We start from the raw sequence: 19,074 nt of genomic DNA, 5'->3' as shown, positions 1-19,074 counted from the left end.
CGACACCACTACTACTCTTGTAACTTGAACTTGGAACTATACAATTAAATTCAACACTATGATGAACTCCGAAGCAAACCATATTCTCATAACGGGTGCGGCAGGCTTTATAGGCCAGGAGCTGACAGCTGCCCTCCTCCTCTCCTCACCCACGATTCACCTCACATTGACCGACATAACCACCCCCGCCATCCCTCCGGCCTCACTTATTCCAGATGCGGCATCGCGTATAACCGCGCTCCAAACAGACCTTACATCGCCCGATGCCGTCGCAGCACTCCTAGGACACCATTCCCGCTTCAATGCAATCTACCTACTTCATGGCATCATGTCCGGTGGCGCCGAGGCAGACCTTGATCTCGGTCTGCGTGTGAACCTCGACAGCCATAGACTTATTCTTGACGCGCTCCGCCAGCCTACGTCGCTTCACCGGGGCACTGTCGTAGTGTTCCCTAGTAGCCTGGCGGTCTACGGCCCGGTTGAAGGGCAGGTTGTCACTGAGACGACGTGCCCCACACCACAGTCTTCGTATGGCACACAGAAGCTCATGATTGAAACCTTGCTGGGAGATTACTCGCGCCGCGGACTGCTTGATGGCAGGATCGTGAGGTTACCCACAATCATCGTCCGTCCCGGAGCGCCGAGCGCGGCTGCATCGTCGTTTGCATCCGGGATTGTGAGGGAGTCGCTGAAGGGCGAGGAAAATATCCTGCCCGTGCGGCCGGAGCTGGCCATGTGGGTTTGCTCGCCTAGAACGGTCGTGGCCAACTTGGTTGCTATCAAGGATACCCCTCGCGACAGTTTTGGGCTCTCGAGAGTTGTCAATCTGCCTGGCATCACGGTGACTGTAGCGGATATATTAAACGCACTAGAGGTTGTCGGAGGTATGGAGGCTAGGGCAAGGGTGAATGAGGAGAGGAACCCGCAGATTGAGGCGATTGTGGAGAGCTGGCCTGCGTTTTTCGACGTGTCCAAAGCGCTTAAGCTTGGGCTGGCCCAAGACGGAGACATAGTGACCACTGTCAAGGACTTTGCAGAACGACTACGTTCTGGTTTGTAGCTCAAGTGTCAAGACGGAGTTGAAAAGTAGCCAGTGATCCTAGTCATATCACCGCGCAAAATATTGAATCAAAGCCATCAATCGTCTATACAGTCTGTTGTCACAAGGGGTATCTATGGTGGTTGCCTGCGACTCACGTTCATCCCCTGAAAGCAATTCCAATGCCCAACTACAAAAGGCAACAAATTGAGATGCAGATGCCATGACACTGTGCGCAAATTTAATCGTCCCACTCCTCGTCGAGCTGGTCTATCAATCGGTTCTCATCCTCGCGGTTGCGTCCTCTACTCGGCGACCCGGACAGGTGACGGTAGCCACGTCGCCCAGGCAGAAGTTGAGCACATGAAGATGTGGCAATGACGAACATGTCCTTATGCGTGTTAGTCAACGCCGTATCAACGAGGAATGCGGGCTTTCACTTACGCTAACAAACCCCCAGATACCAGCCCAGAGGCTGTAGTTGGGTAGTTGTCGCCAGCCCCGAGCATGGGCAACAGTCCGTTGGTAGAAGACACCTCCTCCAAAGTACACCATGACAGCGATCACGAAAATGATGGCAAACACACTGCCAGGACCGACACTGCCTGGCTGGTGGGGCTCGGCCCTCGGGCAGGCGTGCTGGGAACGGGCTTCGAAGAAATAGGCGCAATCGTCGGGATCTGAGCCGACGAAAGAAATGTGGGCTGCTCCACCAACTTGCTCCGTGTCGCAGTGGAAGGAGATAGTCGCCGACTTGCGGCGGGTCGTCTTGTCATCCTTCTCAGCGGATGCCTTCTTCTGCCCACTACCTGAAGCCGTGATGAGTGTTCTGTCGTCATCATCGGTGAACCTGTTGGCCGATCTCTTGGACTTGCCTCCGCCGCATGGAGAGCCGTCCTTGTATTGGAGCACTAGTATGCGCCCACGCATCTGGATGTCCATGTTTGATTGACTATTGCGCATGTGTTAGTTTCCTAGCACGGAAAAACGGTGGTGGTGTAACGAACCCTATCGAATAAGTCTCGGTATTGTGTGTGTAGTATGCGCTGACGTTTTTTGAGGCACCTTTACTCAACCCCACCACATCCTCGACGGCATCGATAACGGGAGCGCAAATATTGAGAGTGAAATTCCGGCCATAGTCCCAACCCCTGGCGTGGTAGTCTGTCGTGACGCTGCTCTTGGACGACTTGCCTTCCTTAGCCGTCACCGCAATGTCAGGCCGAAGGTCGTAAAAAGCGCCGGTTCCGCTCTTCGGAGCAGCTGTGCATGCCGGGATGCTAGTCGTGGTAGAGATCGTCGATGTACCGGCGGCGCTCGCTGTCGCGGCTGCTGTGAGGAGCAGAAGGGCTTTCGGAGAGCGCAGGAAATGCATGGTTCCTGTCTTCCCTTGCTATAGATAGGGGTCGAGGGAGCTATCGGGATGGTCGTTGGAGAGATCGTAAGCGCTCTGGGAGCGCGACGGGACGTGGGTCGAAGAGAACCTATGACATGAATTGCCAAAGAGGATGTAAATCTGGAGAAGGGGAAATGAAGCGAACGGAAATGCTATGCCATGCGATTTGAATTGACAATCGTGGCAAGGTGTCGGGAGGCGATTGGAAGGACACTTTTGAGGGATTGAAGTGCCGGAAGCCACTTGGTCATTCGTCAGCCTTTCACAGGGAGATGCCTACAGGACAGGATAGTGACGGGAAGGGGCGCATTGATTGGTGGGTGGTCTTTCCTTGTAGCACCAGGCCAGTCTCCACGTACAGGCGCATTATTTTCACGAGGTCACGTGAGCATGCAGGTCCAAAAGAAAGATGCTTACCCAATACATGTGTGTCTACACTGAAAAAAACATCAACAACAGCGAGAACGAAATTTTTGAAAATCGGAGCAAAAACGGCCCCAAATACGCGTGCTCGCGGCCACAGAGCCCCCTTCGATGCAATGCCATCCTCGGCCTTGATTCTACGTCCCAAAGGGGCCCAAGATGGCCGCAGAGCACGCCCCGACTACAATGAAAAACTTGAGAGCAAGCCGCAAAATACGACATATCAATAGACAACACTGTTACCACTACTACAGGCGAGCCACAAGCCGCTACACGAAGCACTAAGACTGCGCCTAAACAATCAACTTTAACACAACAGCCGCCGACAGGTTTTGGGTCACCTGTCACCCCCGACAAAGTTTGCAACGTCCTACAACGACGAAGATGAGTCCGACAGAACAGTATCACCTTCCGCACGGAGAAAGCACCAGGCATTAGGCATGCTACGATCGATGCCACACAATACTACAGACCACAGACAGACTAGTCCCCTGTCGCCCCTTTTGCAAAGAAGGATTGGTGTCCCTTCAACGCGCGACAATGTCTGCGGAATCTGTGCGGGAGCTCTCATACCCAGTAATCGAACATGTCGGAGTCAGTGGAGCATTGTGCTTCGTGGAAGACCCTTGGGCTAATGTGGTGGAGGGCAATAGTGGTCAACAGGCAAGAAACAAGAGGCCACATAGGAACCCGGCAGGAGGCAACAAAGAATTTACAGATGCAACTGAGAAAACGGCACATACAAGTCCGGGAGGATACGGACAAAACAAAGAGACAAAGCTGAGCGCTGGGGGGAGACTGTAGGTACAAAGAACCAGATACGGTGCTACCAGCACCAACTGAACCGAAGCAGGAGGATGTAAAACAAGCATTCTAGAGAGCAACACAAAAGCGAGAAAGCAGACAGGAGAGCAACACACTTCTTCAACAGAGGGCACAAACACACAGAATAGAGAACATAGTGGGGAGCTTGGGGATAGCTGGCCCTGATGCAACATCAGGGCGAAGTGGGGCGTCGCTGTTCATTGTCGACGCTTCGGCTACCTGCCAAACCCCGCTTTCCGGGCATAGCTGCTGGCATAAGAGCGGCTTCATAACCGAGTAGGAATAAATCAATCAATCAATCTGTGTGTCTACACTTACTGTGCACTGTTAAGGTATTACCCACGCAGTGTAGTAAGCATGTGGATCCTTCAAACGCTGGACCTTGGCAAAGTCCGGTAATCGTGATAAGCCCAAATCCTTATTGGTACGTACTTACTGACATCGGCAAAACGGGGAATCCCATATCTCACCCCGTGCAGCCATTGTCAAATCATGTTATACGAATTACTCGCATCATCGCGATCTTTCCAAATCACTAGTGATGAATTTCAACATCTACCGGACCGTCTTGGCTTCATATCGTCCGATGCTCTTGCACGTCTTTCCGGGCCCCGCTTCGGTGGAACCATTCCTCCGCCTGCCTTCCACAGTTTCGACTTCCCAGGCGTTGGGTCCAATCAAACTAAGCTTGAGTTTCGTTAGCGTCATTGAGCGCCCATGAGGTCACCCGGAAAGCTAAAGCTCCGGGCACGAAACATCTTTCGACTGTCCCTCACAGCCTCATTGACGCTGCGTAGCTAGCGATTGCTTCTCATCATCACCATCGTGTTCGTATCCTCACCTCGGAGGGCTCATATTACATATATCGGCCTTGCGCAGTTGCTGGTTCTATGCAGTTTATCAACCAACACTGAAACATTCGCAAGTCCAAGATGGCTGTAAAGCAAGAGACGGCGCAAAGGCCGCATGGCTACCATTTTGGAGGACCGTAAGTATCTCATATCAATATCTTATTTAACTTAACTACACGTGCTGACAATAAGACAAATAGCTGGGGTACCTTTGGCATCTCTATTGTCCTCCCAATTCTCGTTTACATTTTCGCTTTTGCCTGCAACGACATTTCCGGCTGCCCCGCCCCTTCTCTCCTCAGCCCTAAAACTCTGACTCTCAGCCAGCTCAAACGCGAAGTCGGGTGGCCTGAGGAGGGAATCTGGGGCCTTGGAAGTGTCAAGGTCACTGGTGTTGTTGTGGGATACTACTTTTTCAATGCACTGCTGTACCGTTTCCTTCCTGCTACCGAGTTGGAAGGCGTTCAACTTGCTTCTGGTGGCAAGCTAAGGTATCGCTTCAACTGTGAGTCTACCTCGTCATCTTCTCCTTGTTTCATCACTAATGAACTCAGCCTTCGCCTCTGGCATGTTCATTCTTACCCTATGTCTTGCTGGTACCATCGCCCAGGGTGCCGAGTTCCCTGTTTGGACCTTCATCACCGACAACTATATTCAGGTTGTCACTGCCAACATGTTGATCGCCTATGCCACTGCGACGTTTGTCTACGTGCGAAGCTTCAGCGTAAAGCCAGGCAACAAGGAGAACCGTGAGCTGGCCGAGGGCGGACAGACAGGTAACCTGGTTTATGACTGGTTCATTGGACGGGAGCTGAACCCCCGCGTTACCATTCCCATCGTTGGCGAAATTGACATCAAGGAGTTCATGGAGGTTAGGCCAGGCCTTCTTGGCTGGTCCTTGGTAAATTTTGCCTGGATGGCCCAGCAGTACCGTACATACGGCTTCGTCACCAATAGCATCATCTTCATCTCCGCTGTTCAGACGATTTATGTCATCGACTGCTGGTGGAACGAGCCTGCGATTTTGACCACGATCGACATCATCACCGACGGATTCGGTTTCATGCTCGCGTTTGGCGACGTTGCTTGGCTCCCGTTCATGTATTCGCTCCAGGCGAAGTACCTTGCTGTCTACCCTGTCTCAGTTAGCCCGCTCGGTATGGCTGGAATTTTTGGCGTCATCGGATTCGCCTTCTTCATCTTCCGCGCGTCCAACAGCCAGAAAAACGCGTTCCGCAACAACCCCAATGACCCTAGTGTTTCCCACCTCAAGTATATCGAGACGAAGGCAGGCACTCGCCTCCTCGTCACTGGCTGGTGGGGTGTTGCCCGCCACATTAACTACCTGGGCGATTGGCTGCAGTCGTGGCCGTACTCCCTGCCTACCGGCATGGCCGGATATACTATTGTCTCCGCCGGCAGTGGATTTGTGCAGTCTGGTGTTGAGGGAGCGTTTAAAATGGCTGACGGCCGCGAGGTGATTCAAGGTGATGCGCGCGGATGGGGAATCCCGATTACGTACTTCTACGTCCTCTATTTCGCGATCTTGCTTATTCACCGGGATCGTCGGGACGATGAGAAGTGCTCGCGCAAGTATGGTGATGACTGGGAGAAGTACAAGAAGATTGTCAAGTGGAGAATCTTGCCTGGCATCTATTAAGATCTAAGACAAGTCTCGAACCAGTTCATGCTGAAGCAGGGTAGACTGGTAAGGGGGGGGGCTTCCTCGGTCCTTTTCCGCTACCCGTGGGGCATGACCAGACTCAATGTCTGAGTATTGGCGTTGGACACACGGTTACGATTGTGGCGTTGTGGCTCAAGAGCGGTGGGGGAAACTCGTGACATTAAACTGGTGCTATGCTAAGCACCGTGAGTGATGGCTGCATTTGTATTCGGGTAAAGGGTGGAAGCATGGGGTGTCACATTAGTGTGATAAAATATAGTTTTGCGACTGATCTCTCACCGAACCCAGTGACGCGTGTGAAAAGGCCATTTTTTTGTCCACAAACAGTGACAGACTGATAATGCAGTAAGACATAAGCTCCTTATTCGGATAGACCAGAGACAAGAATTGGTCTCAGAGACAAGAATTGGAACGTTACCTGTTCCCCATCCTGTAATGTCAGCATACCACCAGAGGTCCAATTAACCAAAAGTCGTGGCGGTCTGGGCTGGTCTGGTGTCCTTCCCAGTACTCTTTGGCTCCCTCGTGAAAGATGGCGAAAGATGGAGACTGACGATGGAGCTACTCTACATTAATACCTTGTACACTAGGTAGTTCAGACGGGCCGAAAGCCTTGGTCGTCCCACTTCTTGGCAACGGGCGACGGCGACATGGTTGCAGTTAGTGGACGAGCTATGTGGACTGGGCAACACTCCTGCTCTCTCTCTTAGTGGCCCAAGGTCAGATTGAACTGTTGTTCGGAGTATCCGTACACGTAAAAAGAGGTTCTGGGGATGAAGTGAGGGGTAGGACAAGGGTCTCGATCGAACCGCGAGAGCTAGAGTGCGGGGGACAGGAGGGGAAGAAAATGGAGAAGGAAGGGGACAAAAAAGGTGGTATGTGAGAGGGTGCTGCAACCGAGACGCGGGGATGCGTTGACAACGAGATTCATGGCGTCATGTCAAAATTAGCGCCTTCCCCGTCGAGTCCGATTTTGAAAGCTCGAAAGCTTACGACAGAGTTTTCTTTAGAAGCTCTGTAAGTTTTAAGAACAATTAAGGAACGAGATGAAAGGGGTGGATGAGTTAAGCATAGGTTGGCCGGTGAGATGAGACGGATATTAAAAAAAGTTGAAATGGTGGATAAACGACTCAGGTAAGGCGCAGGCTTTGTTTTTTTGAGTTCAAGAAAGTTGTGTGCCCATCCTTGGAGCGGCTACAGTATCTATATTCGGATGACGGCTACCATGGCAGAATGTTTTTTTTTACAAACATTCACAGGACGCAATGATTCGCCAAGGGTGTAAGTGCCGAAGTGGTGGGGAAATCGGTTATTCTGATCGGCGGACGCTGGTTTTCTTTACGGGCTTTTTGGGACTCCGCTGTCTGCTCACTCAGCCAGGTTTCCTGTCCTTTATTTTGAATAAGAATTGAGAGAGTTAAAGTCACTTGCGTGCGGCAGATCAACTTCTTGTGTCGAACCTTGCCAATCATGAAGTTAAATGCTACCTTGGATTATGGAACCAAAGCAGTCTGTGTGAGAGCCAGTAGTGATGACGATGTGGGAAAAGGAAAGAGGTGATGATGTGAAGAAGGCGAGCGCCTTGCAAATGTGTAACGGCGGGACGGCGTAGCGCCACCTCTCAATAGAAGGGGCCTTCTTCCCCTCATGGGGAATGCACTATGATCAACCAAGAGAGGCCTCTAGTCCAGGAACATGAAAGTGTGGATGGAGACTGCCTACCGGGGCACATGCAGCCATCCCGAATTCTCCGCGCTCAGCCATGTTTCCCCACGGTGTGTGGATAAAGGGTGGTCAGTCTTGCCTGCCTTTTGGTGATTGACTAGGACTGGGACTGGGATATTATTCAGTGCCGCTCACTCTTGCCCACCTTGCCCAGATTGGCTCTTTCTTCCTTTCAAGCTGCCCCCTTCCTGCAGTTTGACCAATCCTCAATGTGTTTAGTGAGCAAGAGTCAAATTTCCCCCCTCGTTGCTTCTCTGGCTTCCTGCTACTACTACGTACCCTGGTGCCCCGCTTCTCCACCCGTTCCGATTTAACCTGCCGATACGTACCTTGACCGGTAACCTCTCTGCCCATCGCCGTCCGTTCCTTCTCTTTGGCTTCTGTTGTCCCATGTCTTAGTCGTGTCCATCTTTACCGGTTACAACATACCACCACATAGCCCGCCGGCTCACTCGCCCCAAACAACCTGCACTGGATCCAACGGAGCCCATCTACCAACATTTCCGGTCTTTTCTACAGAGACACTCGGCCCAAGTAGCCTGCCTCAATGGCTGATCTTCCAACCGCCCCCTGCCCTGCCTTGCCCAACTTCTCTCGCCCTGTCCGTCATTACACGCTGGCTGATCGGCCCTTTTTCGTCATGACATACTACATGCAGATTCTGGCCTGGAGGCCCAGTCATGCTTCACCTTTCATATTCGAGAGCTCCTCTACTCCGAACCTTGGGAACTTTTTGTCCTTGCTCCAGTCTCCATTTAACGACAGATGCAGCTGCTTGAACCGCAGTTTATCCAGTCTAGTTTGAAAACAACCGTCAGATCTCGGTCCATCTGACCATCGCTACGCCTGATAATTCCACATTCTCAGTCTCCCGCAGCTCGCCACTCCACATCAATACCGCTCCTTGGCCCACACACGCGTAACCCAGTTCACGCGATACCTCGCCTACTCGGACTTGATAGGATACTTTATTAGCCCAGGTCTTTCTCTGCAAGGTGGCGGGGTAGCATCCGTCTAACGTGCTACCGCACTGCATACGCCCATATAGCTGGACCCATACCTTGCCAGCTTAGAGGCAGGGCAACCTTGTTGCATCATCGGACCGGTTCAAGATCAACAGAGCTTTCCAACTCAGCAAGCTATCCTCACAACGTTGTATACACTCTGGAAAAGGTACGACGTCGTAGAGCAGCTTCCCATACCCCGAGCTATCCCGGGTCCATCATCCCAGTTCCTGTCAACCAACATTAAAGCACCCGCACCCGCACTCGTCTTCGTCCAATCTCCCGGCCAGGGCACCGTGCTTCCTTCCCACGATCACAGCTCGAGTCAGCCTTCGCACTGAGGACGCTGTGTATTCCTGCTTGTCTCCGGCCGCCTTGCATACTGCCTTTTTGTGTCAGTACTATTGAGCGCCGTGTCCCTGGCTGATTCACCCAGCTTGGAGTAACTTAAACTCATCTGTCTCAGGTTCCCCCTTCTCACTGGCTCTTTCGTTCACCACCAACTAAGACGGAAGACGACAACGACTGGAACCACGATGAGGGCACAGGCTGTGGCTGTTGCGCTTCTGGCGGCAACTGACTACGTTTCTGCTGGCATACAGCATGAGAGACGGCTGCAGAAGGTATGTCGCTGCTGCATGGAAACCCAAGGTTTCACGTTGTTGTAATTGGAAAGGCACCACAAATTTTCGGTTGTCCTCACAGTTCACCACTACCTTTCACTACTATTCCAATCTATTTCCCTTCTCATATTGTGTATGATGTGGTCGGTCAGCCATTGTCACCAAAACACAATCCTTCATTACTGTTAAACCCCATCTCGTACCCCCCTCATACCATTCGCAGCACAGCTCACCAAAGCCTCTACCTTTACCCATACACAGCCATGCAACTCCAACTTGTGTTTTCTTTCACGAGGCTAATACAGTGGACAAAGCGCGATCTAGCATATTCGCCTCCAGTCTACCCATCCCCATGGATGGACCCTAATGCTGACGGCTGGGCTGATGCATATGCCAAAGCCAAAGACTTTGTCTCTCAATTGACCCTCCTCGAGAAGGTCAATTTGACCACCGGAGTTGGGTACGTTCCTAGTTTTTCCTCGCCATTAATTGACAAGCTAACATGTCTACAGATGGCAATCAGACTTGTGTGTCGGCAACGTCGGCGCAATCCCCCGGCTTGGTCTGCGCGGTCTTTGCATGCAGGATGGCCCGGTAGGCATCCGCTTTAGCGACTATAACTCTGTCTTTCCCTCGGGTCAGACCGTTGCAGCAACTTGGGATAGATCGCTCGTATACCGCAGAGCCGAGGCCATCGGTGCCGAACAGAGAGCCAAGGGTGTCGACGTCGTGTTGGCTCCCGTCGCCGGTCCTATCGGCCGGGCTCCAGCTGGTGGAAGAAACTGGGAAGGTTTCTCTGTTGACCCTTACCTGACCGGCATCTTCATGGCTGAGAGTGTCAAGGGCATTCAGGATGCTGGTGCCATCGCATGCGCCAAGCATTTCGTTGGAAACGAACAGGAGCACTTCAGACAAGCACCCGAAGCGATTGGCTACGGCTACAACATTACAGAGTCACTATCGTCCAACATTGATGACAAGACCATGCATGAACTTTACATGTGGCCGTTTGCCGACGCCGTCCGCGCCGGTGTTGGTTCAATCATGTGCTCTTACACGCAAGTCAACAACTCCTACGGCTGCCAGAACTCGAAGCTCTTGAACGGCCTTCTCAAGGATGAGTTGGGATTCCAGGGTTTTATTATGTCGGATTGGCAGGCACAGCATGTATGTCATCAAGTTTTCCTGCTCTTCGTTACTGAGATAATGACTGACAATATTACAGGCTGGTGCAAGTGCCGCCGTTGCTGGGTACTTGTTTTCCCCTTTCCAGAATACAACAGTTACTGACACTGTACAGATTGGACATGAGCATGCCGGGTGACACAGTTTTCAACTCTGGCCAGACTTTCTGGGGTACCAACCTAACTATTGCTGTTCTTAACGGCACCGTTCCCGAGTACAGGATCGACGACATGGCCCTGCGTATCATGGCTGCCTTTTTTAAGGTCGGTAATACAGTAGAAGGGCTGCCTGATATCAACTTTTCGTCATGGACTCTGGACACTGTTGGCCCCCTCCAATACTACGCCAAGGAAAACGTCCAGACCATTAACCAGCACGTTGACGTCCGCAAGGGCAAGGAGCACTCCAACTTGATCCGTGAGATTGGCGCCAAGGCTACAGTGCTGCTCAAGAATGAGGGTGCTCTTCCCCTGAAGAAGCCCAAGTTCTTGGCCGTGATTGGAGAGGACGCTGGCCCCAACCCTCGTGGTCCCAACGGCTGCTCTGACCGTGGTTGCAATGATGGTACCCTTGCTGCTGCCTGGGGATCTGGTTCCTCCAACTATCCTTACCTCATCACCCCGGATCAGGCGCTCCAAAAGCGCGCCCTCGAGGACGGCACTCGCTATGAGAGCATTCTCAGCAACTACGAATCAGTCGCCACCACTGCCCTGGTTTCTCAAGCAGACGCCACTACTATCGTTTTTGTCAATGCCAACTCCGGTGAAGGCTACATTAACGTCGGCGGAAATGAGGGTGACCGCCAGAACCTAACTCTCTGGAATTCTGGAGATGAACTAATCAAGAACGTGTCCTCCGTGTCCAACAACACCATTGTTGTCATCCACTCCGTTGGTCCCGTCCTCGTAACTGACTGGTACAACAACCCCAACATCACAGCCATCCTCTGGGCTGGCCTCCCTGGACAAGAATCCGGAAACTCAATCACTGATGTTCTTTACGGCGACGTCAACCCCGGAGGCAAGTCTCCCTTCACTTGGGGCCCAACCCGCGAGAGCTACGGGGCCGACGTTCTATACAAGCCCAACAACGGCGAGGGCGCTCCCCAGGATGACTTTACCGAGGGCGTCTTTATCGATTACCGATACTTTGATCGTGCGACGGCCGGAGGCAGCCAAAACGGAACGTACCAGAACTCTAGCAGTGCTGCTCCCATTTATCCCTTCGGGTTTGGTCTCTCGTACACGAAGTTTGAGTATTCCAACTTGGTCGTCACCGACAGAAATGCTGGAGAATACGCACCGACAACTGGCCAGACGGCGGCCGCTCCTACCTTTGGCAACCACAGCACAAACTTGGCCGATTACGTGTTCCCCGAGAAGGAGGCCCGTTACATTTATAAGTTCATCTACCCGTGGTTGAACGTCTCAGACGCTCGTGAGGCGTCGCAGGATCCTCACTTTGGTCAGACTGCCGAGGAATTCCTGCCACCCAAGGCTTTGGAGAGCGGTCCCCAACCCAAGCATGCCGCCTCTGGTAGTTCGGGTGGAAACCGACAACTTTGGGACGTCCTCTACACCGTAACTGCAACTGTAACCAACAAGGGTGACGTTGCCGGCGATGAAGTTGCGCAATTATACGTGTCGCTCGGCGGCCCTGACGACCCGGTCAAGGTGCTGCGTGGGTTTGAGCGCATTCCTCTTGCTCCTGGAGCATCAGCGACATTCACGGCGGATATTACCAGACGTGATCTCAGCAACTGGGACACTGCGAGCCAGAACTGGGTGATTGGGCAGCATGCGAAGAAGGTGTGGGTGGGAGGCTCTTCGAGAGACCTGCCTCTCAGTGCGTCGCTATAAATTAGCTTATTCCTTTGTGCAGGCTTGACTGGATATTTGGCGGTCCTCGTCGTTAGTATAGTATATAGTTCTACCTTGATGAAAGGTCTTTGATTAATACCGATTATTAGTATATTTATTATTACTTGTGACTGATTTGAGCTCGAATCTTTTGCGTCTCGTGAGTAGGTGCCTCGGGTAATCGGTCTATTCAGCTGAGGCGTTTGCATTTTCATTTGTCCATTTGCTTGATAGAAGAGAAAAAGGACGGAAAGAAATTAAAAAAAAAAAAAAAACCCAAAAAAAACGATAATTCGCAAGTGATGTAGCTCCAAGTTGGGATTCTGGCAGAGAAATAAAAGTTCAAATCAGGGATGTGGCTGCGACTGACTCGAAAAATAGGGAAGAGTGACGCAACAGGGACCACAAGTCTGCACTCAATGAACACGATGTCCCTTGTACATGAAGAGATGACGACCATGACTTTGAAAGAGAAAAAAAAAAAGCAGAGGAGGTAGTGTAGACTAACCATGGCTAATGCCCGATGAAATCCATCTTGATCACAATTTCGAGTATAATAAGATGCATGAGATAAGAAAAATTCTTCGGGTACTTCGGCCAATTCTAGAAGCAACTGGTGGACCGATCAGTATCCTTAGGTGACTCTACTGGCTTAGATCAGACCGAAATCTGTTTCTGGTCACCGTGCTTTAGACCTGCTCCACTCTGACGACAGCGTGTCCCAGTGGCTCGAGCTTCGGTCTGTGGCCAATGGTGGGTTATGACAAGGAGAACATGAAGCATTTGACAACGCACACTCACAGTTGGAAATACAGGGACCAACCAGCCTAGTTAACGCTTCAATTGCCTGGTTGGTGGACAGACGGACGGGCGGACGTGACGGGGTACATTGGTGCCAAAGTAAAAGTAAAAGTAAAAAAAAAAAAACAGTCTGGAAGCATTGGAACATCCATCAAAGTGGGGTAAAGACCGGCAAACATTACAGAGAGGGGGTCCCTTGGCAAGCGAGCAGGTCTTAACCAGATTAGGGGTTAGTGTATTGATCCGAGGCCGCTTCAGCCTTGGAGCGATCACTGCCCACGGCTCAAGTGTTTGGACTGTTACCTGCTAGGTTCGAATTGTGATCACTGGACAAGTCATTGGGGGGGCGGGAAGTACTTGATGAGTAAGGCAAAGGGAATTGTGGCCGTGTGTTCCTTCCTTGACTTCTTGTTCTTGGTTTTATTTTGGGAGGAGACAGAAAAAAAAACCCAAAAATCAAGGGTCCCGAGCTGCCGAGAATAATTGACAGCAGCCAACAGCGAACAGCAAATAGCCAACGGCAGAGAGGAGGAAGAGAGCACTGGACGCCCCCGCACCTTCCGTCCCGTTTCGTGCATTCGTCCTCTCCAAATTCATTCCCTTGGGTCCTTCTGGCCTTTTTCTTCCTCTTTTTACCTTTCCCGACACCCCCTTACCTATAGCACTACCCCCCCTCTTTGAAGAAGTACCTTAGTTCTGCAATTCGTCGTGCTCAACTGTGTGTGTGTGCCCTGTAGCAACAATTTTCAGCTTCCTCCTTACCTATCCTTTCTTTCTCCTCTCTCCCACACCACACAATCTCTCGCCGTCTCCCTCGGATAACATTCGGCATTCGACGCGACCGCTAAACCCCCCCTCCCCCTCCTAGCTCTCCTCCTTACCAGCCACACATCCAGCCAACCTTAGCCGGTCTAGTACCCTTACACACCCCCTCACCACCGGAGCCGCATATGTACGTTTGTGGCTCGAAAGAGGCAGACGAGGGGACCATACAGCAAACAACAAAGTACGCTTCCTCCACGGCCCAACTGCCCACCTCGCTTTTCAAAGCCCGCCTGCGACCCGGCCATCGGGATTCCGAACAACCACCAGATAACTACATCAGTACCGAACGACATCCGCATTCAGATCCCGTTCAATCCCACCTACCGCCTCCGACCGCACCCGTTGCCCCGATCCCGTGAACCGCGACGGACGGGCCTGGAAGGGGGTTCCACCTTTTGCGCCTGTCCCCATTCTCATGAGAGTTTGCCGGCGCAGCGCAGACCTTCACCTCAACCCGCTACCGCGTGCGCTCCAGCCCGCTCCCGCATCTGATGCAAGTGTGACGGAGCAAGTAACCTCTCATCATGCCTGAGTCGCAGACGACCCCGGATCAGGTCTCAATCGACGACCTGACTCCCGAGGAGGCCAACCGCATCATCCATTCTCATCGCAAGGTCCGCTATGGTGAGTAACACCCAGCAATCATGAGTGACCCCCCCACCCGCGCCGTCATTGCCTTTGCTGGCTACATATATGCGCTTGTCTTTGCCCTCGAGATGTCTTTTCACCAGAAGCTCCGCTCCCTCAAGCGCGTCTGTCATCGTTGCCGCTGATCCCGAGCTTCATGAATTACTCATCCGCCCTCATCGTCATACACCTCGGCGACTCAAAATCTGACATTTACTTAGGCACCGCCTGCTGGCCATGTCGCCAGCGCAAGGTGAAATGCGACAACAAGCAGCCCTGCGAAAACTGCGTCAAACGTGAACACCCACAGCTGTGCTCTTACAAACCAAACCGCACCGCCTCCCACAGTAACGCCCACAAACCCGCCGCCTCCGTCACCACCGACGGCGGCAGCGTCCAGAGCGGAAACGCCACCGCCGTGACGTCCGCCAACGCCAACAGCCGCAAGAGGCCTCACTCACCCGAAGGGCCTGCCGCCGATATCGCCGCCGGCGCTCCTCCACTGAAGCAGGAAGCCGTCAGCACGAACTGGCCGCGTACGGCCATCGGTAAGTCCTCTGCCTCCGCCTCCGCCTCAGCACCGTCTGCTTTAAACCCTGGTGGCTTGGGACCTACGCCGTCGTTCTCCTTCTTGGGCAGCGGTTCATATACTAATCCAACGTCCTCTTCGGGCGGACCAGTCGCGGCAGCCGTGGATGAGACCGAGGCCCCCGAGGCCGTAACGCGCTACCTCGGCCAAAACAGTATTCCGTCGCTGCTGCGCGAGCAGTCTGCGGCCAACGAGCTCCAGGAGGGCGTCGACATACGGCAGGACATGAGGTCTATCCTCGGCCTCGACACGTCGGCGCCCTTCCCGCTCATGTCCTCGAAGCACCTCGACAGCTTAACGAGAGAGATTTCTGCGGAGCTGCCGTCAGATCGTGAAGTCATGAAGTAAGCTCATGCCCCAACTTTCTTCCCAACGACATGTATTGATCACTACTAGACTATTCCGTACCTATAAAGAAACGCCGCAGCAATTCTGGGGTTTCGTCGTTGACATTGACGACCTCGAGTCCAAGCTCATGGTGTACCTCGAAGATAGAGCCCGCAACGCGAGCAACGCGACGAGGACGCCGAAGCCCGTATCTGCGTCCTGGCTCGCCATTCTCTTTGCCCTTTTGGCCGTGGGCTCTCAGTACCATGACTCCCCGTATCACATCCGCACGCGAGACTCTCAAAAATACATTCAAATCTCGTTCCATTTTCTGAGGCTAGGAAATTTCCTACTTAGGTTAGTCATTCGTCCCACGGCTGATCAGCAACCCCATCAAAATTAAAGGCCGTCTGCTAACGTCGGGCCTAAAATTTGTCAGACCCACATTCGACTCCATCCAGGCTCTATTACTAACCAGCTTTGTCTTGCTCAATGACATGAAGGCAGAGGCATCATGGGCTCTGCTCGGTTTAACATGTAGGCTTGCCCAGTCCCTCGGCCTTCACCGACCAAACCCGTCAGACGGCAGAGACAGCGCCCGTAACGATGGACAGTCCAAGGAGATGATCCGCCGTAAGCTGTGGTGGACCTGCGTGTGGCACGACACCTTGACGTCGCTGTCCTTTGACCGTCCACCCATGACCAACATTCCCTGCTGTCCCATCCCGACGGTTCAGCACACCATCGCCGGCGAGTACGGCTACCTCGATACCATGTACCATCTCTGCGAGATCATCTCGCGCCGTCTCAACCCAGACGTGGCTACAACCGTGTCCTACGAACAAATGGTCGAGAACTGCGAAGCCGTCGAGAACCTCCGCAACATGGTCGCCCCCAACATCCGCATCAAGGAGCAGTGTAAGACGGCCATCGACCGCCTACAGCACTACGCCGTCCGTCTGCACACTTCCTTCGTCATCTCCGTCTGTTGTCGTCCCGCGCTGCGTAGGGACTGCACCAAGCTCACCCCTGACCAAAAACGCCACCTGTCCGACAAGTGCCAGCACAACCTCGCCGAGACGGTCCGCATGTTCCTCGCCATGCATCAGCTCTCCGTCATTCCCACCCGCAGCTGGGCCTTCACCTACCATGGTCTATCGTCCGCGCTGCTCCTCGGTATCTTGGGCGAGACCAAGAATAGCCCCGAGGTGCGCCAACTGCAGGGCGACCTTATCGCGGCGTTGTCTGCGACAGCCGCGAAGGAAGCTACCTCGCCGTCGGTGCACATTCCCAAGACGGACAAGGATATTGAGCTGTCAGGTCCATTGTGGAGGGCGTTGACTGCTCTCCGCAACATCTATGAGCATGGCACAATCATGGGAACCTCGCAAAAGAAGGATACGGACTCAAGTGGCTCAGGAAGCGGAGCGCGGACGCCGCTGCCACCTATGCTAATGGGCCCGATGGCCAGCGGTGCCAATGGCAACAGCAACAACGTCAACAAGGCGTTTGGCATGGATCCTCACCAAGATGCCGCCTTGGCCATGGCCGAAATGCAGAACGGTACCACCCTACCAGACTATAACCCCAAGTACGTCATCCTTCCCTCGGATAAAAGTACGCTTGCTAACCAGAACAGCTTGTCATATCCCCCTGTAAGCATGGAAAACATTGCCAACCTAGACCCTTCAACGTACATGTCGCCAATGGATCTATACGAATCAATATGGTGGGGTACGTATCCCTCTCTCCCTCGGCTCTGACTGTTAGCGATGACTGACCGGCCACAGAATCTCCCGATCCGTGGAACAGCGGTGTCGACACGATGAACTTTGACTTCGTCGCCCAGCCCCCGCCAGGTCAACCTCAACAACAATACTACTTTTAAGGACGTGCCCGTCCGAACGACTGCGACACCAGAGGCAACAACGAGAACCGAAAAGGACGTATTCATTATGGGAATCACATACTTGACGCAGTATCAAAGGAGAACCGAAGGCGCTTTTATTTGAAAGGGATTATTCGCATTTTGGGGGAAAGCAAAGGAAAGAGGGTGAGGGCGGTTGAACTTTTTTTTTGGGGGGGTCTTTCGAGACACACTTTTTATCAAGTCATATTAACCCATTTCATCCACTGCCACATGCTTCCATCAGGGGTCAAGGGGGCGTTTGTTACTATCATTGTTGAGGTGGTTGTATCTTTCTTTTTTTTCCCCTTCCCTTTCCCGATTGACGCGTTACGATTGACGGGGATTATGTTTCATTTTTAATGCTACATACTTTCTCTTGTTTTATTTTCTTGTCCATCTCTCCTGCCCTTCCATTGTCTTGTGTCAACCTGCCTGCCCCCGTTGAGCAGAGGGGGGGTTTCAGGGTCTTGGGTCTTCATGGTTGTAGTATAAGATGTTGACTTACCGTTAGCGTAAAAACGGAAGATGATTATTTCATGGTTACTGGACGTCTGCTTTTCGATGTGTGATTAGATTGGGGGTTTGCGTGGTGTGAGAATTGTGAGTGGATGAGATGCTACAGGACCATCGCGAGCGTAGCAATTGCAACATGATAACCAACTCAATGCGACATCGCCGCGTCGGTTAGGCATAGTAGTCCGACGCCTGAACTTCTGTAGAAGAAGACGTCACAACACAAATGCTTCAGAACCGGAAGCAGTCGCAGAACCATTAGGCGAGGGCCGTTGCCGACGTCGGTGTTGTCTTTGCGTCGGCGGTGACTGGGGGACGGTGACCTGCTGAATGACGGTGGCAAACGGCGGGGTCCGGCGATTCGTAGAGCTTACCAGGTTGTTACCGCAGACTGCTTCTGCGTCGAACGCGAACGGGTTTATTTCAGCCCTCCGCATCCGGTATCCTAGGCTCTGCCGGATTGAATCTGGATGGTGGAGTAAGTTGAGGTCTTGTATGAAACTACTAGGTAGGAGACTTACTGATCAAGACGGAGCGGTCGCAATTGTTGGCCATGCAACAAAAGTACCGCAAGGGATGGATACCTTTGCTGGGTGTATGAATTCTTGGTCTTTCGTGCAGGAGCCGCTTGGGGAACTGTCGAAAAGCAATTGTTCTGAGGGAGAAGTCAGTTGAATGAGAGTATATCCGGACAGTAGCCATACCGTGGCAAGTGTGGGGCCTTTATCTCGTAGATGATAACGTAAGTCGGTTGTCCGTAGAAGCTGACGAAGACGTAGCTAGGGTGTTTTAGAGCTGCGAGGAAGGATTATTTACAGACGGCAACAAGGCAATGGCGTGTTGATATCTCGCCCAGGTTGTTGAGACAT

At 52.6% G+C, this 19,074-nt stretch overlaps 6 protein-coding genes across 6 annotated transcripts; 4 read left to right on the top strand and 2 right to left on the bottom strand.

Moving 5' to 3' along the window:
• Nucleotides 1-58: 58 nt before the first annotated feature.
• On the top strand, nucleotides 59-1,060 carry CTRU02_213363 (nucleoside-diphosphate-sugar; the record flags this gene model as incomplete). Its single annotated transcript, XM_036731601.1, has 1 exon — nucleotides 59-1,060. One exon carries the CDS (start codon nucleotides 59-61, stop codon nucleotides 1,058-1,060), a length of 1,002 nt encoding a protein of 333 aa, XP_036576600.1.
• Nucleotides 1,061-1,280: 220 nt separating this feature from the next.
• On the bottom strand, nucleotides 1,281-2,414 carry CTRU02_213362 (vacuolar sorting receptor; the record flags this gene model as incomplete). Its single annotated transcript, XM_036731600.1, has 3 exons — nucleotides 1,281-1,430; nucleotides 1,484-1,991; nucleotides 2,047-2,414. The coding sequence occupies 3 exons, from the start codon at nucleotides 2,412-2,414 to the stop codon at nucleotides 1,281-1,283; spliced, it is 1,026 nt and encodes a 341-aa protein (XP_036576599.1).
• Nucleotides 2,415-4,615: 2,201 nt separating this feature from the next.
• On the top strand, nucleotides 4,616-6,194 carry CTRU02_213361 (delta -sterol reductase; the record flags this gene model as incomplete). Its single annotated transcript, XM_036731599.1, has 3 exons — nucleotides 4,616-4,671; nucleotides 4,735-5,039; nucleotides 5,089-6,194. 3 exons carry the CDS (start codon nucleotides 4,616-4,618, stop codon nucleotides 6,192-6,194), a joined length of 1,467 nt encoding a protein of 488 aa, XP_036576598.1.
• Nucleotides 6,195-9,483: 3,289 nt separating this feature from the next.
• CTRU02_213360 (beta-glucosidase 1 precursor) lies at nucleotides 9,484-12,614 on the top strand (the record flags this gene model as incomplete). The annotated part of the gene is made up of 4 exons (XM_070206038.1): nucleotides 9,484-9,570; nucleotides 9,885-10,030; nucleotides 10,083-10,737; nucleotides 10,845-12,614. 4 exons carry the CDS (start codon nucleotides 9,484-9,486, stop codon nucleotides 12,612-12,614), a joined length of 2,658 nt encoding a protein of 885 aa, XP_070060431.1.
• Nucleotides 12,615-14,764: 2,150 nt separating this feature from the next.
• Nucleotides 14,765-17,671, top strand: CTRU02_213359 (fungal specific transcription factor domain-containing protein; the record flags this gene model as incomplete). The annotated part of the gene is made up of 5 exons (XM_036731597.1): nucleotides 14,765-14,864; nucleotides 15,089-15,800; nucleotides 15,853-16,140; nucleotides 16,223-17,517; nucleotides 17,574-17,671. 5 exons carry the CDS (start codon nucleotides 14,765-14,767, stop codon nucleotides 17,669-17,671), a joined length of 2,493 nt encoding a protein of 830 aa, XP_036576596.1.
• A 705-nt stretch (nucleotides 17,672-18,376) lies between these two features.
• Nucleotides 18,377-18,760, bottom strand: CTRU02_213358 (uncharacterized protein; the record flags this gene model as incomplete). The annotated part of the gene is made up of 3 exons (XM_070206037.1): nucleotides 18,377-18,405; nucleotides 18,462-18,671; nucleotides 18,727-18,760. 3 exons carry the CDS (start codon nucleotides 18,758-18,760, stop codon nucleotides 18,377-18,379), a joined length of 273 nt encoding a protein of 90 aa, XP_070060430.1.
• Nucleotides 18,761-19,074: the final 314 nt, after the last annotated feature.

Source organism: Colletotrichum truncatum, assembly GCF_014235925.2.
Source record: "Colletotrichum truncatum strain CMES1059 chromosome Unknown Contig_0009, whole genome shotgun sequence".
NCBI lineage: Eukaryota > Fungi > Ascomycota > Sordariomycetes > Glomerellales > Glomerellaceae > Colletotrichum > Colletotrichum truncatum.
This window is presented reverse-complemented; position numbering and strand designations above follow the sequence as displayed.